This window comes from Dipodomys spectabilis, unplaced genomic scaffold (assembly GCF_019054845.1).
Source record: "Dipodomys spectabilis isolate Male_0828 unplaced genomic scaffold, ASM1905484v1 ptg000125l, whole genome shotgun sequence".
Taxonomy (NCBI): Eukaryota; Metazoa; Chordata; class Mammalia; order Rodentia; family Heteromyidae; genus Dipodomys; species Dipodomys spectabilis.
In genome coordinates this window covers 21426568-21452851 of record NW_024870802.1, presented here as the reverse complement: position 1 = coordinate 21452851, position 26284 = coordinate 21426568, and the positions used below count along the sequence as shown (strand labels likewise).

Sequence of the window (26284 nt, the reverse complement as noted above, 5' to 3'; positions counted from 1 at the left end):
AAGACACCAGATATGGTGCAACATTGTTGACACTTGTTTAAGGAAATGATACAGAAATGGCTCATGAGCCTATCCACTGATTGCTTATGTGCCTGGAGAATGAGAAGGACATAGCATTTGAAGTAACTATTCATGCATACACTACATGAAAGCCACTGTTGAAATTAGTACAAACTCTAAAATGCTCACCCTATCTCCAAATAGAATAACCATACAGTACAGGTAATTTTTTTTTAGCATATTATCAATGTCTTCCAGCATTAGTCAAGACCATTAATTGCAAGAGCACATTCGGGTAGGTTCAGTTGATAGTAGGATTGATATGATTTACATTTTCTTTTTATACTATCTTAGTCAATTTTTAACTACTTAGAAACATTGGCAATCCAATTTAGTGTTATTGGACAGGTCAAAAGGTCACTGTCATGTGCAGTTCAAGGGTAGCCTATGGTTATCTATGCTAGTAAGTGACACTTACCACAGAGCATTGTCATACAATCTACAATGGAATGGATCCATGCTGTTTGTGAATAATCCTGAGAAAAGTATGTCTGGAACTCCACAAAAAATATTGAGATACATCTGAAAAATACAATGCGGACATGAAAGGTAAATGAATGTGGAATTGAGCCAGAACTTGAAGGTTTCAGATCCAGTCTCCAACAGCTTCAATCACTGGACCAAAAACAAATGGGAAATCAAAAGCTGGTCATTTGAGCCACTTCGAAGAACCAAAACCAAAGCGTTCAACCACGAGAGGAGTTGCTATACACATGCAGCTGCAAAGACCACTGTTCCAAGGAAAATTATTTTTGGATAAGACAACAGGTCAAGAACCTGGGTTTTAGTCACCTTGATATTTTGTTAACATCTGTTAACATCTAAACATGGCTATAGGATATAGTTTACTCCTTCTTTTCCATGAATGAACTCAGAATCTCCTAAAATGTAGCCCAAGCACCTATAACCCAAGCAATTGGAGAAGCTGCAGAACCAGTGAGAGTTTAAGGAGCCATTTTGAGCAATGGAGAAGACATGTATACTGCATGGTAACAAACGACCCAAACACTGAGTTCCCCAGGGCTTTGTGTTTGTCACTTGTGTCACTGTGGAGGAGACAGATGCATCCATGAATACAGAGCCACACAGTGGGGTTGAAAGAATTGTTCAACCAAACACAGTGTCCCAAGAGAAGATTGCAATGTCCAAGTGCACACTTAACTGAAAAGAGAGTTCTGGTGAAGCAATGCTTAGCCTAATGCTTAGTCTAGCCAAAGAGGCCTAAGTGATTCTGAAAACTTCAGTGGCAGTCTTTGGATTGGGTTTTGACAATTTTGGTCTTGAAGAAAACTTCAGTGATGGCTTTGGTGGTAGCTGTGGCAGTGGTACATATGGTAGTAAGGTGGGTGGCAACAGACTTGGTAACAATGGAAATAGTTTTAGAGGTGGTGGGAGCTACAATGATTTGGGCAATTATAACATCCAGCCTTCGAATTTTGGACTCAGAAAGGGAAGAAAATGGGGGGCTGGGAAGGTGGCTCAGTGGTAGAGCACTTGCCTTGCATGCATGAGGCCCTGGGTTCAATTCCTCAGCACCACATAAGCAAAAAGAAAAAAGCCAGAAGTGGCCCTGTGGCTCAAGTGGTAGAGTGCTAGCCTTGAGCTGAAGAGCTGAGGGACAGTGCCCAGGCCCAGAGTTCAGGCCCCATGACTGGACCCGCCCCCCCCCAAAAAAAAACAAAGAAAGAAAGGAAAGAAAGGGAAGAAAATGGTTGTAAGCTCTGGCCCCTGTGGTAATGCGGGACAATACTTTTCCACATCATCAACCAAAGTGGTGGCTAGTATGGTTCCAGAAGCAGTAGGAGCTTTGGCAGTGGAAGAGGCTTGAATTACTCCCAAAAAGCAAAGCTTAGCAGGAGGAGTGAGCCAGAGAAATGTTAGGAAAGCTATAGGTTACCTCAGATTTATGAATGTGGCCAAGTGTTACAGAAGTGGCAGGGTCTAATTGTTATAGAGAAAGCATTGAGGCAGTATTCATCTGTATGAGGAAAAAACCAAGCCCCAAAAGACTGTATTGATGACTAATTATATTCTCATTTGGAGAACTATTTATGTAGCCAAATATTATAACTTAAGTCTTCATCAGTAAATAAAACAAAGTATGGTTTATTAATAAAAATTAAATGCTATATTACTAAATATTAAAATGCTGATGTTCTGCATCTAAAGATTTGGAAATAAATTCATCATATGTTACAAATTGTTATGAAATACTTCCTATAAAAATTTCACATTTTTTGAGTTTAGGTAAATTGAAAAAGTCTGAAAGCAAATACATCATAATCTACTAATTGAGACATGAGCGTTGAAACACAAATGATTGTTTTCATCTGATTATGCATTTTGAATTACTTGAGAATCGAGATTGTTTCTTTCCATAGTCAGAGGTGTGTGTGTGTGTGTGTGTGTGTGTGTGTGTGTGTGTCTATGTCTGTGCATGCATGTGTATGTGCTCACAGGCAGAAATGTTTGCATCAAAAAATGTTAATTACCCACACTAAAGCTACCAGCACAACTATGTTTATTGCAGCATTATTTACCATAGCTAAGATATGGAACCAACCCAGATGCCCCTCAGTAGATGAATGGATCAAGAAAATGTGGTATATATATATACACAATGGAATTCTATGCCTCCATCAGAAAGAATGACATTTCCCCATTTGTTAGGAAATGGAAAGGCTTGGAAGAAATTATATTAAGTGAAGTAAGCCAAGCCCAAAGAAACATAGATCCCATGGCTTCCCTTATTTGCAATATCTAGTATATGTATGAGTCAAGCAGAAAAGGTCAGATAAGGTGATGTTAGGAAAATGAACCTTAAGATATGTATTTAAATGTTTTTTTTTCTTTCATGCGTTTCTAACGCATTTATAAGATTATTTCTTTGTTGCTTTGTATGTCCCTCCCCCACAGTATAACTCCTGCTTTCACTGTATTTGATGTCGGTATAATTTGTGGAGGAGAAGGGGAAAAACAAGTCGTTTAAATAAGGATACAGGTGGACCTTTTGCAACAATGAGAAGTACAAGTTGTCATGTCGAAAACGAACTTTACAACTTTGGTGGGGGGGGGGGGATTGGGTGGGGAAGGAGGAGGCTGGGAAGAGATGGGAAGGGTAAACAAAGGAGGAGGCTACAATGCTTGATAAGAAATGTACTCACTATCTTGCCCATGTAATTGTAACCCCTCTGTACAGTATTTTCACAATAAAAAAAAATGTTTAATTATCTAGTGAAGGAAAGACACAAATAAGGCAGAAGAAACAGTGTGCATGACCACACCCATTATGAGGAGCCTCGTCTGGTGTCCTGATTCAGGGCCAGATGCTTTCAGATGTGGGTGATAAGAGGAAGAACTGAGGCTTTGCAGCCCTGGGCTAGGTCTGAATTCCAGCTCATGGTGCTTCAGTAACCCGCAGTCACTACTTGTTTGCGCTCTCTTTCTCCCTTCCTGTTGCTGTGAAGATGGGGGCACTGAGTTTGGAGGTGGCATCAGGACAGCTGCATTAGGTAGGGCCAGCCTCAGGGCAGAACATTCTACATAGTCCAACCAAGTCTGGCACTCAAGAGCATGACACTTGAGTCTGTTAAAATAGCTAAAAATGAGCAATTTTATCTTTGAATGTGGGTTTTCTAAAGGAAGTCCAATGGGACTTCAGAGGCTGCATGAGAGTGGAGGAGATGTTTGCATGTGTCCACTCTTCTTCGCTTCCCCAATTGCATGTAGTTTTGGAAATGTCCAATGAGTTGCTGAGTGCCAGCGGCTCATACCTGTAATCCCATCTACTCAAGAGGCCGAGATCTGAGTATCCCAGGTCAAAGCCAGCCTGGGCAAAAATGTTAAGTGAGACTCTTATCTCTACCAGCAAAAAGCTGGGAATGGAGGCGAGGCTCAAGTAGTAAATTGCCAGCCTTAAATAAAAAAGCTGAGAGAGAACAAGGCCCCAAGTTCAAGCCTCAGTCTCAACCACACACACACACACACACACACACACAGAGTCCTATGAGTACAGAATTCCAGTACACCCACAATCCAAGGAACTTCATTCAAATACAAAGACAGACTGGATTATAAATCACAAAGGACCAAGAATTCCTGTTACTACCTGTACTACAGGTAACCACTTAGACTGAGTGTGGTGACTTGGAAGGAAGAAGGTAGATGCAGGTGTCAGAAAAGCAAATGAAAAAACCGATGAAGTTGCTTTATGCAGGATTTCCACTGTCCTGAAAAAATGAAATACAAACACATGTACAAAATGTGCGCTGTATTTTTTATTGTGAAAACACCATACAGAGGGGTTACAATTACATGGGCAAGATAGTGAGTATATTTCTTATCAAGCATTGTTGCCTCCTCCTTTGTTTTCCCTTCCCATCCCTTCCCATCTCCACTCCCACCCCCACATCCCCCCCTAGTGAGTTGTATTCTTTCAGTTATTCAACATACATGTTCTATACTCATGTTTGCAGTTAAAATTGCCATTATGATTGGGCATGGTTGCTCACATCTACTTGGGAGTCAGAGAAAACCACACAGCCCAGGTAAAATGTTAGTAAGATCTTATCTTAGCAAAACAAGCAGGTCAGGCTGTTGCTTGCCTATAATCCCAGCTACACAGGAGACAGAAGGAGGAGGATTTCAGTTTGAGATCAGCTTTAGATAAAGAAAGAAGACTCCACCTGAAAAATAACCTACTGTTAAAGGTTCTGACAGAGTGGTAGAGTGCCTGCCTAGCAATCAGGAGATCCTGAGTTCCAACCTCAGTAAAACAAAAAAAGTAAAACATAAAGCTGGGCTGTATAACATAAAGATAAATAGCAAATCTGTGCACATAGTTTAAGAAACTCACTATTCTTGGCTTACAACATTAAACATCAAGTTAAAAAAAAAAAAAAAACACCAGGAGAAGTTGAGAAAGCAGAACAAGAAAATGTTCTGGAAGCACAGTTTGGAAGGATCACAGTTCAAGGACAGACCACGAAAAGTAAGCAAGATCCCATCTCAACAATCAACCAGAGAATGGTGATAGCAGCCACAAGCTCAATAACATGAGAGACACAAGTAGGAGGATCATGGTCCAAGGCTGTCTCTGAACAAAGCCATGAGAGCATGTAAAATAGTAACAACTAGAACAATAACAATAAGAACTAGAACAACTGGAGCCATGGTTCAAGGTCCTGAGTTCAACCCCCAGTATGATATAAGTATACTTGTAGAGAGAGGAAGGAAGGCAGGAAGGAAGGAGAAGGAAGGGAGAGAGGGAGGGAGGGAGGGAGGAAGGGATGGAGGGAGGAAGGAAGGAAGGAAGGAAGGAAGGAAGGAAGGAAGGAAGGAAGGAAGGAAGGAAGGAAGGAAGAAAGGAAGGAAGGAAGAGAGGGAGGGAGGAAGGAAGGAAGGAAGAGAGGGAGGGAGGAAGGGAGGGAGGGAGGGAGGAAGGAAGGAAGGAAGGAAGGAAGGAAGGAAGGCAGGAAGGAAGGAAGGAAGGAAGAGAGGGAGGGAGGAAGGAAGGAAGGAAGGAAGGAAGTGAGGGAGGGAGGAAGGAAGGAAGGAAGGAAGGAAGGAAGGAAGAGAGGGAGGGAGGAAGGAAGGAAGGAAGGAAGGAAGTGAGGGAGGGAGGAAGGAAGGAAGGAAGGAAGGAAGGAAGGAAGGAGTGAGTGAGTCTTGGTATTAGTTAAGAGAAAGGAGATTTGTATGGGAAGTTAATTTCTAAATCTCAGCAAGCACTGGCATAGAATCCAGTCTGGAGGTTATAGACTGTAGATTTCTTCCTGATAGAAGGAATAAGAAAAAGGCAGGATTAGGCAGAGAGAAAGGTAAACATGTGAGATAGGTCTGATAAACCTTCAGATGGGCTCCAAGCAAGTAGCACAGCCTGTTAGACGTGGTGCCCCCTGCAGGACCCATGAGGAGAGGCAGCTTCCTGCCTCAGAGGAGCTACTGAGAACTGGTAGCTACAAGGCCAGGTGCCAGGCATGTGCTGAGTGGGAGGGTTCCCTGCAGCTGAGGCCATCTGTGGGGAACATCTCAGATCCACTGAAGTCCCTCTTCACTGTCTCCACACCGAACGTTCACACAAATCCCATTGTCAAAGAATACAAAAGAAGCCGTCCTCCACCAAGTGATTGGACAGACCAGTAGGTCTGAGGCCAGCTTAGCAATTACGTCAGAGCCTGGAGTATGGACTGCATCCCAAAGGGCTTCTCACTGATCTTTCCAGTGCCACACATGGCTGCCTTCAGTACATTCTACACACAACGGTCACAGTGACCTTTCTAGACTACGCATCAGGTCCTCATGCTTCAAGCCTTCTCCCCCTTTTTTTATGAGATGGCATGAGTTAGCCCTGTTTTTGTCTCTCCTTTCAGCACACCTGTTGGACTCTTCACTGCAGTCAGGCTCAACTCCTCCCTGCTTCTTACCACACATGGCCAAGGTTTTGCACACTTCTAAAGCTTCATGTCTTTTTTTTTTATTTGCTAGGATGTTCTCCTTGCCTCTCTCATTGGTTTAGTTGCAGAGTAACCATACACTCCTCCAAGAAGTCTTCCCTGTCTACACCCTTAATGCCTAAGACTTGGATCACTGCCTCTCGTGAAATTCTGCCACAGGACGGACAATTTCCTTTGCATTTGTTTGTATTCTCTATTCAACTGTGCTCCTTGACAGCAAAAGCCTGTCTGTCATATCCCACACTGAGTCCCTAACATCTAGTTTACTACCTGTTATGGACTGGGTTCTCATCAGTGTTTTCCAAGGGAAGAAAAGAAAGAAGAAGGGAACAAACAAATGAATGAAGACGCATTCAGGAAGAAAGGAAGAAGGAAAGAAGAAAGGATTCCACTTGGTAGAGGAAGTGACTATAATATAAGAAAATGAAAATCAACAACAACTTCAAGAATTATGAGTGAAAAGGGGAAGAGAAAACTGGCTGACGTCTAGGGTATAGGAATCCAAAGCTAGGTGAAGGAGAGGAGGAGTGTGAGCAATCTGAGTGTGACAGAGGTTGAAACAATCAGCCGACTTCTTCCTCCCCTTGGCTAAGTCTCTGAGAGTCTACCGCGCCTTCCCAGGGCAGACCTTTCAGAATCTTGCTTTGTTATTTTCTTTTCTGCTTGTCAGTTTTCTTCAGTAACCTATCCAGTCATAGGAGGGAAGCTAGGTATGTAAGAAAGGAAGGTATATGAGATGCTTGTTTAACCTTTTCAGACCTTTAGCTAGAGGTAAAATTTAAGAAGGCACAAACATGCTTCTGAATAGCATATGATTTGTTATGAACTATAGAAAGACTACTACATCACTTCCGATCTGTTCTCAAAGGAAAACAGATCATCAGACTTTCCCAATGATGAAGCTTCATGGTTTCCGCCTTTGAAATGCAGACATGATCCTAATCTCCCTGTGTTGTGAACACGTGTACATCTGATGCTGTATATCTAGTAAATTGTTGTTGGTTTGGTTATTGTTGCCTTCTTTGGAGTATTTGTTCAAATATGGATATCATGAAGATAGTATTTTTAGTCCCAGATTTCCATACTGGATAACAGAGTTTTTGATACAGCTTTCCATCTCTCAGGGTCTCAGCTTCCTCATGTATAAAACAAACTGTTTTGGTGACTTTATCAGTCAAAATGTGCCAGGTCATGTTGCAGGTTCAAACATCTCCTCACATCTTTAATAGGCTCTGTTCATAACAAATTATTAAGCCTATCGCCATTTATGAAGTTTCTTTTTCTCTCAAAGAGACTTGTTCTTAAGGGGTCCAGAGGTCCATTCATCTTAACACTGCTATAACATCTCACTGCTTTGAAGTCATTTACTAAGTCAGCTCAGGAGTGGATTAACTGTGCAGCTTAACTTTCATTTCATATCCATGGGGCCTTGGCTCTTTAGGAGTGGAGACTGCTAATTGTGACCACCCAGAGAGACGGATTCAGCTCATGGCATGAACTCGGCTACAGGCATATTTCTCTTTCATTTCTCCCAGGACAAATGCTTTCCATTCTTTAAGATCTCACTCCAGGTAGAAGTCTAGAAAGGCAGCCATGACTTTCCAGGACATAGTTTGTCTCTTTATCAATTATGTTTAGCACACTTTGATTTTCAGTAATTTATGCCTGCGCAAAACTAATTTGAATTCTAGGTTCAAAGTTTCCAATGGCTTAGCACCTGGTGAACTAAGAGATCTTCAAGGATTATTTTAAAAATCACATTTTCTTCTAAGATAAATATAGCACATATGTCCATAAAAATGAATTTCATGTGATATGTTCACAAATCTCTAAATTTTATAATCATACTTTTGTCACTTAACATAATTTCTTCATCTTTAGGCTTAAAAACATATGTTACAAATTATGATCTATTATCTCAGTTTTTTTAATTTGTGAGTTTTGAATCATATAGTCCATTAGCTCTGTTTCCACTTTAAAATCTTTTTTTCCTTTTTTATTTTATTTATTTATTTATTTTTGTCGGTCATGGGGCTTGAACTCTGGACTTGAGCGCTGTCCCTGCACTCTTCAGCTCAAGGCTAGCACTCTACCACTTGAACTACAACACCACTTCTGGTTTTCTGGTGGTTTATTGGAGATAAGAGTTTCACGGACTTTGCTGCCTGGGCTGGCTTTGAACTGCGATCCTCAAATCTCAGTCTCCTGAATAGCTAGGATTAGAGGTGTGAGCCACCAGCGCCCAGCTCTTTCACTGTAAAATCTTAATGGTTAAGATTTACCCTAATTAATAATTATCATCTGGAAAATGAATTTGCAGAAATTAACATCCCTGGAGTCACATCAACTTATGCCAACTTACTGTCATTTAGTAAATCTTTAAAACCTTGACAATGGATTAATTATGAAAATATGGTGTAATAAACTCTTCTTCTAATGAGCAAATCAGGACAACTGATATATTGTTTATATTCTTTCATATTTAAAATTAATAATAATAAGTGAAAGATGAAGATTCAAAAAGGTATATTTATCATACATTTTTCACATCTTCTAGAGCTATTTATGGGGGGAAATGACTGGAACAGCCATTAGATTTGGTCCAAAAATACCTAACACTCCCCAAAAAAGTACTATCACCTACCAGATTCTACAGAAGAGACACTATCTAGGACTCCTGAGGATCAGAACTTTCAGAGAAAAAGATACCTGAGCAGTTGATGGGAACAGACACACACACAGAGACACAGACACAGACACACACACACACACACACACACACACACACACACAGATTTTCATAGTAATGACTTCAGATAGAGAATAAAGTATATTTAGAAGGAAAGACAATCCAGCTCATTGTAAAATATTAACAAGAAAATCACCTACCGGGTGACTGCCCTGGTACAGATGGTAACTAGGAAACAGCCAGCCACAATCATCCAGCCCCAGCCTCCATCGGGAGGGGTGGCAGACCCAGATCGATTCATCTTTGCCATAGTGCTCTTTTCTTCTTCTTTTTTGACTTATTCCAACAGCAAGATATGATCTTAGAAAAAATGTTCTGTCCAGTGACTTCCTGTTGGTATTTAAGGTTGGCATAAAATGCTAGCTGGCATGAAGGTTGCTGGCCATCTAAAACCAAAAACAGGAACATATTTTTATTTTATTGCATGTCCAAAGGTACATTTTTTTTCAAGTGGAAAAATGATTATAGTTTTCCTATTGATATAACTATTTATAACTATGAACACTGTATTGGAACAAAGACTATTTGTTATTTTTTGACACCTACATTCTTTATTTATTTATTTTTTTAATTTTCCGATTATAAAGCCTCTCAAATTTTAGTCAAGCTCCATTCATGGTATCCAAATTTGATACCATTTTTCTTAGCTTTTCTTGAGGGTAGGGATAGCAACCACTTAAGTGGTAGTAGTATGTGCCATTTTATAGGCAAAAGTACTTTTTCCCAGGTCTTCTGGAACCTTCTTTGCAACAGACTGAAACATATACATAGAGATGAGACAGCTCCAAGTATGTGATCCCAGACATCACTTGGGGATGACAGAACTATAAAACAGAAGAATCCGGGGTTCTCAATAACTCTTAAGACTTGCCCTTCTTGCACTGGACATCCACAGGTCTACCCTGACACACAAGATATAAAGATGTTTTGGTTACATTTGAGCCTCTGTATTTTAGAGTCTCTGTCCCAATACCTTTGATTATACCTAAAATACCCCTACAGCCTCAGAGTAGCTTAGGGTGAATCTGTTAAGCATTTTTAAGTAACCTTAAGTAAACCAAAGAACTAAGAAAGAATTTAACCATAATATTGTGAGTTTAGCCACTTAACTCACTCGTTACCATTTATATAAGGTAATTTCCTTGTACAGAAGGGACTGACAAATTTACAGCTCTTAAGTAGAATGTGGTCTGTCTCTTTGGGTAAAAAACAATTTACTAGAACATGACCAGACCTATTATTTCTATTTGTTTTTGGTGATTCGAACAGTTAGAACAGAAAAGCTGTGTCTTACAAAGTCTAACATATTTACTATCCGACACTTCACAGAGAAAGGCTGTGTAGACTTCTGTCCTAAGGTGTTAAATTGTTTTGAAATGATTCAGAGGTTTGAAATGATTGCATAGTTTGTTCCATGACACTTTTGTTTGGGAGTTTACATCTTTATTTTTGATGTTTTATCTCTGAGTACCACATTCTTTCAGATCCCATGTGTGATAGATAACACATAGTATATTCTCCCTCCCCGTGGGGATGTTACAGAAACCTTATCAGACTCCAGTATATGAGTCACTGAGCTGTATTAGCCATTATTCCAGATACTTGAGACAGTCAGCTTATAAACAGAAAAGGCTTATTTTTGGCTCAGAGATTTGAGAGTTTGAGTCCATGGAAGGTGAATATTCTGCTTCTTAGGCCTCTGGTTGTTGAGGAGCAACCCATCATGGCAGGAGTGCCTGGAAAAGCAAAACTGTTCTGTGAAAGAAAGAGACCAGAGTTTCATTGTCCTGCTCAAGGACATGCCTCCAATCATGTGAAGCTCTCCTACTAAGCCCTGTCTCCTAAGAGGGCCACTGGCTAGGGATCAAGCATTTAGCACATGGAACTTGTTGGGGAGGCACTCAATATCGAAACCACATTAAAACGCAGGGATTCAAGACCAGGATACACTCTGTTGGCTGATTCTCCAAAGTCTATGAGCTCAGGATGTGACAGGGTGATATCCTGTTGGCCTTGGAACTTTGAAGACTTGCCTACCACTACCAGAACTGTTCTCCATGTGCCATTATAGATCTGTGCTGCAGCAGTCAAGCCAGCTTCTCTAAAGAAACCCATGTGTAAAGGTGTATTTCAGACTTCAATTACATGTAACTTTCTACAAAGGTTTGTTTTCATCCTGGGTAAGTGGACTTGTATAATTGTGAATGTAACTCACTTGCTTTGTCGTTAGGATATGTCACCTCTCAGGTGTACTCCCTGTGAAGTTTAGTCCTATTATCTCCCTCCTTAAACACTGTGAACCTAAGCAAAGTTTCTTTCCTATGACACCAAGTCATGTGACTCATAAAAATCATACTTTGATCACTTGTGTGCAACCTAGGAAGTGGTGCTGCTTAAAGTACTATAGTTATTATATTTTAGCTAAGTTATAAGCAGGGAAGAAAATGAACAATGGCTCTGTATTCATTGGGACAGGCTGCCAAATTATTGAACAATGATTTCTGAGCCTCAGTGTCCTTGTTTATACAAAAAAAAATGTTCTCACTGCCTAACTCACAGGGTTGTAAGTACAGTCAAGTGGAAGTAGTCACAAACTGGCAGCAGAGAGAAAATCAAGCTTTGGGACATTTCATTCTGACTGCAACAGTATTTACTAATTAGTAAATAAGTTTATATTAATAACTGCCACATTTATTCAGATTATCTATATCACATTTAGATTTAATTAAATAATAAAAATCCAAATTTCCAAATTCTTTTACACAATAGAGAGTTCAAAGGATTCTGGGATATGTTCACAGTGACAACCATCAGCCAAGGCCTAGGTACAGAATCCCCACTTAGGTAACACCTGTACTTCCACTTCACCCTGTCCCTGACGGCCTGAACCTTTACAACTTCTGTCTCCATCATGTTGCCAGAAAACTAAGCTTTGTGAACATCTATATGTAAGTCACATTTGTATTGTGCTTTATATCTACAATGCTCTCTTTCTCACTTTCAATAGACCTAACATTCAAAATTCTACCTAGACCCAATAGAAACACACACAAAACAATAGCTCATCAGCTGAACATAATGAGCTACCTAATGTCATGAAATAAGAGAATTGACTGTACAAGTGAAAAATGTCAAGGTCTGGAAACCTCGGCTATGGCATAGCCCTAGTCTCTTTTAAAAAAATATTTTCATTGTAAAGATAGTGTACAGAAGGGTTACAGTTACATGAGCAAGGTAATGAATCCATTTGCTATGGATCATTGTTAACCTCTCCTTTGTTTTTCCCCTACCACCCCTTTCCTCCCTACCTCCCCATCTCTCCCCCTCCCCCAGCAAAGTTGTAAAGTTCATTTTCAACATAGTGTCTTGTACATCTCATTGTTACAATGGGTCATCCTGTACCCTCATTTCAGCATTTTGTTATTTCCCTTCCCCTCCCCAAATCAGGAAAATGTATATACATGATGCAGGATACTGGAATAAAAAAATCAAAAATCAAAAAATCTTTCTCTTTGTTCTTTTTAATGTACTTTTATAATGTACTGTGTTTTTTTTTTTTTTTGTTTCTTTGTATGTTCCTCCCCCATGGTACAACCCTTGCTGTATTTGATAGCCCTAGTCTCTTATTAAGTTTTTCATTTAACAACCCTCAAAGATAAGCTCTTTCCAAGTGTGAGACTATGAATCAACCTACCCGCACACGCCCAATACAAGGACCATCCTCAGGTAGTGCTAGTGGTAGTTGTGAAAGAACACTGAAACAGCAAGTGCTATATAACAGTCCTTTTAGAAAGCAATATAATATAATGGATCAAGATTGAGGAAGTTATGCATACTTGTTGAGTAGCAAGCCCATATCTGGAAAATCAAGAAAACAATTCGAGAAGCCCAACACTAGGAGCAAAATGAAATAGCTGCATTACAAGCAATATATAATGCAGAAACAATTTAAAGGATCAAAAATGGGAAGTTTGGGTCCTGAAGGTCCCACAAAGGTCCATGTGATGAAATCTTGGTCCTCATCTCAGTACTAGAAGAAAGTGGTGGAGAAGGAGCCTGAAAGAAGGAAGTTAGATCTTTGATCACATGGCCTCAAAGGACATTTCTGGCCTCTAGCCACACACACACACACACACACACACACACACACACACACACAATTATAAATAGAAAGATAACATTAAGTATGGAAACATTTATGGTAATTTATGGTACAATGTTAAAGTAAAAAGAAGATTTTTATGCATCTTGAGAGGGAAGCTAAAGAAACTTCATGTAAAAGTTGTATGCTTGTAATTACCACAAAGAATATGGAGAGTATGCCAAAAGCAATACAGTTGGACTGGTGTGGTTGCTATTACTCACCTCCCAAATTGTATTAAATATATATAATTTTCCTGAGTAGGTATTTTAGTTCTACCCCTGTAGGAAAAATGTAAATGCAAAAATAAACCTCTTTTATATTGTTTCTCAGGACTAAAAATAGCCCTATCATTTATTGATACTGCATATTAAAAATGAAGTGATTATCCAGGACAGGGCACACTGTAAACAACAAATCCCTGGCAAAATAAAATGCTCCATTGTTGTACAAAAATATTGAACGCTGCTCATTTTTATTTTGCCTCTGCTAAAACCAGGTAATTGCCTTTTAAATGTTGTTAGTTGAGTATGCACTCTCTGGCATTTCCACATTTTATAAATAAAAACCAATTTGTGAGGAAATATTAAAAAAATTCAGTTGAATAAATCCAAATAAAAAATTAAGTAATAGTCTCGGCATTGCTGTAGTGACAGCATGATGGACAGAGGTCTGTTGTAAGTCAGAAGCATGCTGGGTAACATCACAGAACAAGGACTATCCCCAGGGTAGGAAAAGTGACTGATCCGAAAGCATTTGTATACAATGCTATTATTCACAATTCCTCATGACTTGCTTTGACCCTCAGAGATAAACATTATTTCCAAACTGACAGAGCGTGGGGGGAGGGACAGAGGGAAAGAGGGAAGGAGGGAGAGCAGAGTTGGGTTTGGTGAGATGTAACTGTAGTTCTAGTAGACGGTGAAGCCTGGAGCAGGGAGGAGTTTGAGGAGAGCCTATCCTACATAGCTAGACCATGTCTCAAAAAATAAAAAAAATAAAAACAACAAACAAAAGAAATAAATGCCATTTTCTTTACCTTTTTTCCGCAGTGGTGAAGTCAAAGGTTAGAGAAGCGAAGACTCTGGTGGCAAAGCTGTCATTATGCAAATAATGACACCACTTTGGCTGACATGGGGCAGTCTCAATGTTCATCTGCCCTGGAGATTTCAAGTTTGCGATTGGCATTCTTGGCAACATTGTGTCCATGCAATACTAATGCTTAAGTGAATACAACAAATGGCAGGGGAGGGAAGTTGCAAAAGCATACAGTGCTGCTCACTACATGAGCAAAAACAATGCATACAAGTTTATCTCAAACCATTTAATAGATGATTCATATGTATGCAGAAAAAAATGCACAGGTAATATAAGGTGAATCTACTTTCCTAGAGACTTTAAAATAGCCAGTAGTTCTCCTACAACATTAACCTGAGCCTTCTTGTCAATTATTAACTCACCTGATATTAAACAAATATATGGAAAAATCTTTCATTGAGTCAGTGGTATACCTAAAATTATAAACAATAGAAGTGCCAACACCAAGCAATTCTTCACTTCAGTAATGAGATTCTTATTCACTGTACTTTGTGATCAACTGCTAAAATGCCATTCTGAATCTTATTTTGGCTACAGAAAGAGTTTTATGGAACAAAAGAAACTATAATAAGGAGTTATTTTAATATTATTCTTTACAACACAAATTGGGATATAGTCTCAATTCACTTTACTGTCCTAGTTTAAAAAAAAAAGCTAATCATGAAAGGCACTGGTGGTTCACGTCTCAAATTCGAGCTACTCAGGAGGCTGAGATCTGAGAATCACAACTGAAAGCCAGACAAGGCAGGAAAATCCATGGAACTCTTTTTTTTTGGGGGGGGGGGGTCCGGTTGTGGGGCCTGAACTCTGGGCCTGAGTGCTGTCCCTCAGCTCTTCAGCTCAAGGCTAGCGCTCTACCACTTGAGCCACAGCGCCAGTTCCGGCTTTTTTCTTTTTGCTTATGTGGTGCTGGGGAATCGAACCCAGGGCCTCATGCATTGCAAGGCAAGCACTCTACCACTGAGCCACCTTCCCAGCCCATGGAACTCTTATCTCTAATTAACCAGAAAAAAGTTGGAAGTGGAGATGTGGCTCAAGTGACAGAGCACCAGTCTTGAGTGGGAAAAAGCTAAGGGACCATGTTTAGTCCCTGAATTCAACTCTAGTACTGATACAAAAAAGTGCTCATCATTTGCAAACAATTCCTTCTAACACTTAATAACCTTCTTATAAAGTATTCTATTAGTGGAGCAACTCTTTCTGTTGCCTTTAGCGATGTTTTCTGGAGTGAATTCTTTCATCAGTAGAATACCTGCCAATTTCTTATATGAGAAAGTATTCAGCTAGCTAACAGGAAACAGGAGTTCAGTAACCACTTGCTTTGGAAGGTTCCCAACTTTGGCTTTCCATGGTTATTTCCTTCCTCAATCCCTTCTTCCTCTTTCCAGGGCCTTAACCTGTAGCAGTACTCTGGCTTTATAAATTGGCCTATAGCTGCAGAAGAGGTAAACAGATGCCATAGAAAGTAACTCAGAGTGAACTGAATGACAATGTCCAAGTTTACTACTTAATGTCATGAGCCTGTGTGAATCACTTCCTCTCTGTGGTGCTTCCTCCTCAACAAAGCCAGAGTGCTGAATTACTGTTGCTTATTCCCCAAATGAAGTAACTTATTGTGTTGTTGACTTTTGACAACTGAGAAAAACAACTTACTATCAGCCCCAATGTTATCCATCATGAACAATCCCATCTACTTCTGATCTTATACATTTTTGTAAGTCACTAGTAAGTCAGGCTTTATATCTTTTTCATGATACTGTTTTTCTTTTCAAATTCCAGATGGGTGCCAGTGGCTCATGGCTGTAATCCTAACTACTCAGGAAGCTGAAATCTAGAAGATCACAATTTGAAGCCGTGTCACATAAAGAAGTACTTGAGATTCCATCTCCAAAATAACTAGAAACAAACAAACAAAACAACAAAACAAACAAACAAACAAAATAACAGTGCTGGAGGTATGACTCAAGTGGTAGAGCACAAGCTGGGCATCAGAAAACTGCAAGTCCAAGACCCTAAGTTCAGGCCCCTATATGGAAAAAATAAAGCTTATTTTTCTACTTTTTCATATGACTTATCTATCACTTCTGCTTTAAGCTGACTCCAAGTGGGCATTCTTCTCAAGAGATTTTTCTAATAATTTCTGTGTACATCTCTCCTGATATTTACCAGGTACATGGTTGTTATCTACTTGCCAGTTTCTCTCTGCTACCAAGCTGTTAATTCCAAAAAACAGAAACTATCTGTGGACATTGTTTCCCTGAGTTATCCTCAGCATTCCCAAATTACAACACACACACACAGCCTGGTGAAAAGTAAGCGTCTAATCAATGCCTAATACATGAATGAAGTAAGTTCTGCTTTCTCCAAGGAGAGCTTTCTCAAGTTATAAGAAATACGATACACTATACAGGATTCTAGATACCCACACTCAGTGAGACCAAAAGAGGATGCTCTTAGGAGAGAAACATAAAGGCACGATGCTGACATGCCTCTTTATATTTATATAAAATTATATATATATATATATATATATACACACACACACATATATATATATTAAAACAAACTCCAAGATATAGAAACAAGAGATCTCTCTTAAAACGTTATTTTTGATGATTCTGTTTTCTTTTCTTTATGTATGGTATATTTACATGTATATCTTGAGGAGGGTGGGGGGAGGGCACAGAATTTGAGGGAAAAGGCATGAGAAAGTGCAGCAGTGGAGTTCACTGGGTACTGACGAAAGTGAACCATACAACTCATGAGTGGAGATGGGAGGGAGAGACTGGGAGTGAAGGAATGGAAGACACTGTACGAAAGGAAATGTACTCATTACCTGACTCATGTTAATTATGATTCCTCAGTACATCACTGTTATAATAACAATAACGTAAATTAATATTCAAAAAGGAAGTAAATCAAAAGCTTTAGTAAGAGTCACTAACTTTAGAATGGCAATTAGGTTGAAAGAAACAATTACCATCAAAGAAGTCTACTGTTTAGACACAGGGCAAGAAAATCAACCAATGTAACTACAAGTTCTTAGTGATACACATATTCTCATCACATAGATACCAGGCAGCTCTTAGACTTTCAGTCAGAGACTGAAAGAAAGAGAGAAAAACCACAAAATATTAATAGTACTGGCATTTACTACTTAGGGGTGTGTTTTAGCTTATGTCTCAATGACAAAATAGCTGAGGAAAACAATTAAAAGGGAGGAAGTGTTTATTTTGGCTCACAATTTTAGAAGTATTAATCCATGATTACTGGGTCACATTTTTCTGAGCCTGTGATAAGATGGAACATCATAGTGGAGACCATGAGTGGAACAAATCTGTTCACCTCCCAATGACCAGAAACAGAAAGAAAGAACAAGCAAGAGAAGACTCAGAGACAAAATATACCCTGTGAGGATATGCCCCTCAGTGCCTTACTAAGTAGGCCCCACCTCCTACCATTTCCACCATTTCCTAAACTGTTTCACTCAGCTACAAACTGACCAAAGAATTCATCCACTGATGATGCAGGGCCCTCATGATCCAGTTGCCTCCTCAGGCCCACAGCTGCATTGGGAGTCAACCTTCACCCCATGGGCTTTAGGAGACATTCCAGATACAAACAATAAGAAGGTACTGAATCCACCTGTCTCCAAGTTCACAGCTGCACAGGTAACCCCAGCTCCACTAGGTAGGCAGGACAATCTTCACATTATAGACCAAGCAAGCAATGTTCTTACTACCTAAGATTAAGTTTCATGTCTGACTTCAAGGTTTGTGGGTTTGGGTTTTTTTTTTTTGTTGTCGGTCGTGGGACTTGAACTCTGGGCCTGGGTGCTGTCCTTCAGCTGTTCAGCTCTACCACTTGAGCCAAGCATTACTTCTGGCTTTTTCTGCTTATGTGGTGCCAAGGAATGAAACCCAGGGCTTCATGCATGCAAGGCAAGCCATTGAGCCACCTTCCCAGCCCCAACGTTTGTGTTCTTAACCTCTCTACTGGCCTCTGGTGGAAGTCATGACTGTTATGCTTTTAATACCTTCAGCATGTAGAATAGTGCCTGGCTATATTTGCTAAAAGTGGCTAATTGTAAGCTTCTCCTTATATAATATAATTAGATATATAATATAACTCACCTCTTAATCACTTGATATTTTGTACTCTGTCTTATGAAGAATGAAATGTCTGATTCTAGCCAACCCGCAATTCCATTTACAGAGGAACCAGGTATATTAACGGATATTAAAAGGCAATTTTCCAAATATGCCTTGAGAGACTTTTGACTTTTTTCTTTCTTTCTTCTTCTTCTTCTTTTTTCACAAAGCCTTTACAGCACAGGAGTAAAGTGTTCCAGCTGGTGAATTTACAGACTTCTATTGTGGGGGCAAACTCAAGTTCTGAAAAGGGCTAAATTTAGTGCAAGGAAGTTATTAAAAACAAAACTAAAACCTCTCTCTGCTCAGGGATCTTCCTTAGATCTCTGAGTCTTCGGAATGCTTTTGGCATGTACATAGATTTATTTATGTTGTTCAATGACATTTCAGATGAGTCATGAAAAAATATGCTATTTTTAAGTGAAGAAAAATGAATGATCTGCATTTTTCATTTCTCCTGTTCTCTGCAGATCTTGGTGGTAACAAGGGAATTAATAATTACTGACTTCAACTAGAAAGTTTTGGATGTCTGTCAGAGGACCTTTGGGCACTAATCTGAAACACTGGCCTTTGCTGAAGAAGCTGCCAACGTTTCTACATTGTGTATAATACTTTCAGGGTAGAAATACTTTACATAAGACCTAGAGTAAACCATCAGAGTGATTTATATGGTACTTAGTCTACAGAAAACGAAGGGAAAGGTGCAACTCATGATTCACATAGAGGAACAGAGTAGAAAGCAAAATTCTTTCCCACCCATTCAGCTCCTAATTCACAGAGCCACTGATTCTAGGCAACATTAGAAAAAATGCTTACTTCTGAGTTCTTGGCAGTGCAGCTCCTAACCACGAACTTGTCCCCGGTTACCATTTCTGCAGCAATGGAGTTCTTTTCTCACTTAATTGGACTTACATGTAAAATAAATAGCAATCCTGAACTGCAGCCCTTTGTGCTGTGTGTGATGTGTGTGTGTGTGTGTGTGTGTGTGTGTGTGTGTGTGTGTGTGTGTGAAAGAGAGAGAGAGAGAGAGAGAGAGAGAAAGTATCCCAGCACCTAGCACAATGTCTGACATAAAGTTAGTGCTTGTTATTTACATGGATCAATGAATACACTTACTCAAATTTTGTGCTCTTACAGAGTATGGGATTCTTAAGTCAGATTGAGTTATGCCCAGGGCTTTCGGCTGCAGAGGAGAATCTGGAGTTTAAGATGCATTTCACAGTCTTTCTGGTAATCAACACCAAGCCTATTATTGAAGAGAGGTGCAGCCTATCTACACCACAGATTTTCCTCATTCTGTAATCACTGTGCTCCACCATACCGTGTTGTTGACATGGAAGGGACAATAAGTCAAGTATGTCAGGTGGCTGGAAGTTAACCCATCACACTGTGAAGTATTGTGGGGCACTAGTGTTTGAAAGAGAGTGCAGGCAGAAAAGCCCAGGGCTGTACTTGAGAGTCAGGACTCTCAAAGAGTAGGGAATCCCTGTTCACTGTTATCTCTCCAGTGCTCAGGACAGTGCCTGGAAAAAAGTAGACAGAACTATTTTGAGTACAAACATTCCCAATTGTCTAATTCTGAATTTTCCTCCCAAATCACTGAAGCAGGTAGTACAGGGAGTTTGAAGAATTGGGACAAGAAACTACCCATCCTTTCTCTGTTCTCCCTTGTAAACCAGCCTTGCCATCATTTGCATCATAGAACCCTGTGTGATTACATCTCACTGGAACACAGGAGTCAGCCTGGGCCCTGGTTCCACACCAGGCCCAAGCTGGAAGCAGAACTTAACCACCTGATTTTCCTCCATCTCCTTGCTTTAGCAGAGTGGCTAAAAGCCAGTGTGTGTTGCAGGCATGCTCACCTACTGAGCCTGGCACATGTCCCACTGTCTACCCCGTATTACACAGGCCATCAAATTCCACAGGCCCTCAGAGATGTTTATTTTTGCTTTCTGTCCTCTCTGCTCGCTGCTTGAGCCGCAGCAGGTCACTCAAAGGACAAGGTGTTGCCAAGCTGGAGAATGTGGGGTGCTTGTGTGTTGTTGTTTTTTAAATTAAGACTGAGTACTTCAATTTATTTCTTGAAATGATTTTATAAAAGATCTTTTAAGTTGTGGATGATCTGGCCTTGTTTCTTTTTTGATTTAGCCAAATCAGTCTACCTGATTCTGGATTGCGATTAAAAAAAAAAAAGATTTGTGATCTTTTAATAGTAGAGATCTTGGAACTAGTTTTCAACTTTTTTTTTAAGATGAATACTATGTATACATTCAAAAAACATACCTGACAATAGTCATGTTGTTTAAATAAGTTATCTGTTAGGAATATACATAAAGACAACAGATAAAATGAGTTTCAGATCTTTCAAATAAGTCATGTTTTATATACTCATCAAGGCACTTGAATACATTTGAAAAATTGTGAAAATTGTGAAGTGTATCAGTTATCCTGCTGATAATAATGAATGAACTATGAATTGAAGGTTGAAGGTTCCTGTACAGAATCCATTGTTTCCCAGGTCTGAGGCCCACAGAGTAGATGCCCCATTTATTTATTAAATTAGAGCAAAAGCCTTGGAAAACATGAGTTTCAGAATGCATTAGTCAAGTTCAGAAATAACCAAGAAATGGAAGAGACTTGAACAAGAGCATTGGGAAGATATATAAGGGTGGTGTTAATAAAATCCAACCAATAAAGGCATTCCCCTGGTAATAGTCACTTTCTTACCCCTATAAAGCTGGAAAGCAAAAAGAGAGAGAGAGAGAGCAGTTACTGGGGGATCGAAGTGATGCAGTAGAAGGTAGTCCTAGGTAAAGGCCTGTGCCATTCATAGGCATTGATAGTAAGCCAAGGAAATGAATGCAGTAATGTCATACTCCTCCTGCCTTAAAATCCTAGGGGCTGGGGTGTTCAATGAACTCCATAGAAACTCAGTTTATACTATCCATAATGCCAGCCTTCCAGGACAGAAAACAGGGTGGAAATGGAGTTAACAGTGAACCTGGAGGGACAAATGGAAATGACTATACACTTGTGTCACCTGGAGACTTGTTCTACAGTACACTGGGGTCTTTACCAGGTATTGAACTAATGTCAGGGCTTGCTTTAATTGAGGTCAAATCTCACAGTTTTTGACTTATAGCTTTGGGAATTTCATATACAACATGTATCTGTGAAATTGAGTTTCTCTTTCTCTGTCAGCCAGCTATCACCTTCAAATGGATCACTCTGCAATATCTCCATCTTTGCTTCAGATCTTTCTCCCACATTGCAAATTCAAAATTGCAGTACCTTCTAAAATGTACATTGAACTCACATGTCCAAAAAAGAGCTGGTTATTCATTCCTGGAAAAGATTTTTAAATGCTTTCATTATATTTTTTGTGGGGGCTTGAACTCAGGGTATAGGCACTGTTCCTGAGCTTTTTGCTCAAGGCTAGCACTCTGCCATTTGAGCCACAGCTCCAATTCAGCTTTTCTGGATAGTTAATTGGAGATAAGATTCTTGTATGCTTTCCTGCCTGGGCTGACTTCAAATTGCAATCATCAACTCTCAGCCTCCTGAGTAGCTAGGATTACAGGTGTGAGCCAATGGTGCCTGGTCTTTCATTATTTTTTTTTAATTTTATGATGGACAGAGGGGTTACAGTCACATAAATAAAGAGTGATTACATTTCTTTTCTAACATGTTACACTTTCCCCAGTTTTCTCCTTTCCTTCCTCCCTCCCCTTCAATCCCACCCCATGACGTACAGATCATTTCCAATATACTGTCTTGTGAGTGTCACTGTTGCATAGGTTCCCCCTTTGTCCTTTGTCTCACCATTTTGTTGTTCCGCTTCCCTTCCCTACTTCAGATAAACTATATACAATACCCAGGGTACCAGAATCCAATACAGTGACAACAGGGGATAAGCCGTAGGGGAAAAAACACAAAGGAAAAAAGAAATCACATTGCAAACAACACCAACAAAGAAAAACCTCTTGTGTCCATGTCTTAAAGTTCATTTTGCTTAGCATCATCTTATATAGTTATATGTACCTAACTATTGCGCTATTCTGCTCACCTGCTAAGATTATACTAGATGTATACTAATTATTACAAATAAGGGAGACCATGGAACCTGTGTTCCTTTGGGTCTGGCTTACTTCATTATTTTTTTTAAACTCAGATTGCTGGAAAACTGCGTCATGTTGACTATTCTCCAACTCTTATAAGCAGCGAGTCCAACTCACACTACTTCTTTGTTTAATCTCACTCTAATCTCTCCTCCTCTTTTCCATTTCCCATTGCCTTATACCAATACTAGGCCTGAACCTGTCCTGACCTGCCTTATTCAATCCTAAGTCTACATCTCACTTACTCGATGACCTTATTTGACTTCTCTTCCACTTACTCATTCATCTCTTAGAGTCTGTGAGCCTGTTTCCTTTTCTGTTGTACGGCTCATGAACAGTACCTTTTGTAGGAGAGATCCATACACAGTGTTGACCATAGGATAGCTAGATCTATGAATAGTATCTACTGATGGAAACAAAGACCTCTTTCCTCTTGTAACAAGGACTACAGTGAGGTGAACACTCCAGGATCTTCACCATCTTCTCCCTTTCTCCACTAAGAGGTGTCACCTATCTGACTCACTTAGAGAAAGAGTTGTGCATGATCATCACCTCAGCCCTTCCCTTTCTTTTCTACATGTGATCTGCCTTTTCAATTTGGTGGGGGGGGGGGGGGCGGCCAGGATACCTGTGGTGGTTTAAGGACTGTTAGAGATTGAACATGGACAAGTCTATGTCTTTCACAAAGAAGGAATTGCAACTGTATTTGGCAGGTAGCTATAAGTTTCATTGTTCAATTAGCCAAAATTTTAGCCTTCTAGATATCATTTTTTTTTTTATCCTCGTCTGTTTGATGCCTGTTGCTACCTCCAAATTAATTTGGAACATAGGTAAAAGACAAATGTTTTATTATTGAGCTTTCTGAATCCTAATTCCTACCTCACAGAGCTTTAAAAATTGACTGGAGATAACTCAAATTATACCAGGAAATGCCCATAGCAAGTATTCAGACAAATATTAGCTCTTAATACTATTATTATTGCTGCTATTATAGATTGTTGGCCTGAAATTGACATAAAGGAATTATAATCTCAGTAGCTTATGATTATCACAATTGCTTTATATCAGGATGAACGTTGGAGAATAATAGTTACATGAAGTAGAACTTCATAAATTGCAAAAGAATCACATTCCCAATACAAAGACTTCATGTGAAGTCATTGACATGTGTTCTCAAGCTGGATATAAAAGATAATCTGAGAAGGGCTGAGAAGAGGCTCTTGGATCACAATGCAGCTGTAAATAGTCATATTGCATGGCTCCTGGCTCAGAAAGATTTTTTGGAAAGAAAAATAAACCCACATTTTTCTTACAGAATATCCCCCTCTAATTCTAAGATTTCTACTTAGAATTAGCAGTATTAAAACTGCTCTTTAAGGCCTTTACAATTGTGCTACAAATATAAATATTCCATTACATTTTAATGCACATTTTCCTCAGCATGAGGTCAGACATGTCTGCCTTTGGAACCTAAGTCAATTATTAACTATGTGGCCATGACATGCAATTGAACTTTAATTACCATTCAATGTTAAAATACAAGAAAAGCATCTGAAAACTATTAAAATATTCACATATGAACAAATATTAATTTCCTTCCCTATAACACCAACAGAGATGTTTTTCATCTTCATTTATTCCCTTTAGTTACTTTCTAAATTAAAAAGTAAGACATTGCACATTCTGGTAGTCATATAATAGGTACTCAAAAAAAAATCCTGAGTAGAGGCTGGGGATGTAGCTCAGAGGCAGAGCTTAGCACAGTATTTAACCCTATAAAAATTAAGAACTTAACCAAGTTAAACGTGTACCTGTCACTACATTAAATAGTGACATGGTTAGAAAATTACTAGTAAATAAGTTTAGTACTAATTTGGTAATATTTATTAGAAAATAAAAATAAATAAAAGTGCACATAATTTTTTAATACTTTTCTAATATGTTCGAATATTTTTCTTAGACTATTAAAAGGAAACATGGTCAGCAAGAGATGCAGACACTTCATCTTCCACTGGGAAATATAGTAACAAGATAAAAAGAGTCAAATGTTGAGTGAAAACAAAGGTAGAATAAGAAGAAAACTGTAAGTCTCAGAAATACCATTTAAACTAAGTTTCACTTCACAGTTATAGCTAAGTATTTACTTGCTTCTCCATTTTGAACGGCACACTGAGATTCTTTACAAGCAACTTTTGTCAGGTACATGTTTCTCTAGTCTCTTCCCTTTTCAATGACTTCCTTTGACTTTCACACAGATTCGTCCAATCTGTCAACTACAAGAAAGCCTTGTGAATGGTAGTTATGAAGACTAGAACAGCAAAGAAAAGTGCATATGATGGGCATTTAACTCACATCAGAGCAGAAAATGTTCTATGACCATAATCATATACGTGTATTTACACGTATATTCACAAGGGCAAAGAGATGAATGAACAAAAATAGAAAGTGAGACATGAATGAGCTGTTTCTATGTTTTCTGAATTTCTTAGAGCACTTGCTCTCTTTCCAGAAAAGGTAATATAATTATTTTTCTTTTTTTTTTTGCCAGTCATGGGGCTTGAACTCTGAGCCTGGGTGCTATCCCTGAGCTTTTGTGATCAAGGCTAGCACTCCACCTCTTGAGCCACCACTCCATTTCCAGCATTTCTGTAGTTTATTTGACATAAGAGTCTCCTGCCTGGGCTGGCTTCAAACCATGATCAGCAGATCTCAGCCTCCTGAGCTGCTAGTATTACAGGAGGGATCCATTGGCACCTGACTTTAAAATTATTTTTTAATAGCTGTGACTAAGTGCATACATTATTCATTCTTCTCCTGTAATTCACATGTTTTCTTGGCATGATTGATATTTGTCACTTTATATATTTATGGTGTTTGTGTGTGCCTTCTTATTCACACTTAACTTCCCATTAGTACTTGAGAGGATTTCACTTTGGGTCTATGTTTTTATAGGTAAAATAAAGGTGTTTTCCTCACTTCATGTCTTCCTAACAAGTTGAAAACAAGAATCTTCGTGGACTAGAGTTTTCTGTCATATTTTTATCTTATTTCAAGGTTTACTACAATCTAATTGACAAAGAACATTTTTCAAATGTTTGAATGTGCGTGGATGTGTAAAACGAAAACCTCATTCCAGCATGGTGTTTCACTGTAATGTTCAAAATTGTTTTCCTCTTTCAAAGTGATGCAATATTTGATGAGTAAATACCATGAAAGAACAGTCTACTTCAGGACAACTGCACTGGACTAGGAATACAATGTTCTTTCCTGTGGCATTTTGGGTTCACATGAGGAAATCATTTTCCTTTCTTTGATAAAGGTCCTGAGTAAAATGCTGACAAAGACAAAATGTCCACACTGGGGGCTAAGAGATACTTTGATAATTTCAAGATAAAAATAGGTAACTGGAGTTGTACTGAATAGTTTTAGAATCTTCAAGATAATCTGAAGAGAATAAAACAAGCATTATGATTTCTGCTTGATAATTAATGAACTATAAGATTGAAGAGTTC

General features: G+C 39.1%; 1 protein-coding gene across 2 annotated transcripts in view; it reads right to left on the bottom strand.

Annotated features, from left to right (window-relative positions):
- Positions 1 to 26284, bottom strand: part of Slc16a12 (solute carrier family 16 member 12) — a 76862-nt gene that overhangs the window by 9720 nt on the left and 40858 nt on the right. For both annotated transcript variants that reach the window (XM_042689357.1, XM_042689358.1), the window contains exons 2-3: positions 9405 to 9650; positions 479 to 582 (exon numbers count right to left, since the gene is read on the bottom strand). In XM_042689357.1, the coding sequence (XP_042545291.1) occupies positions 479 to 582; positions 9405 to 9514 (214 nt within the window). In that variant the 5' untranslated portion in view covers positions 9515 to 9650. The remainder of the gene's footprint in view (positions 1 to 478; positions 583 to 9404; positions 9651 to 26284) is intronic.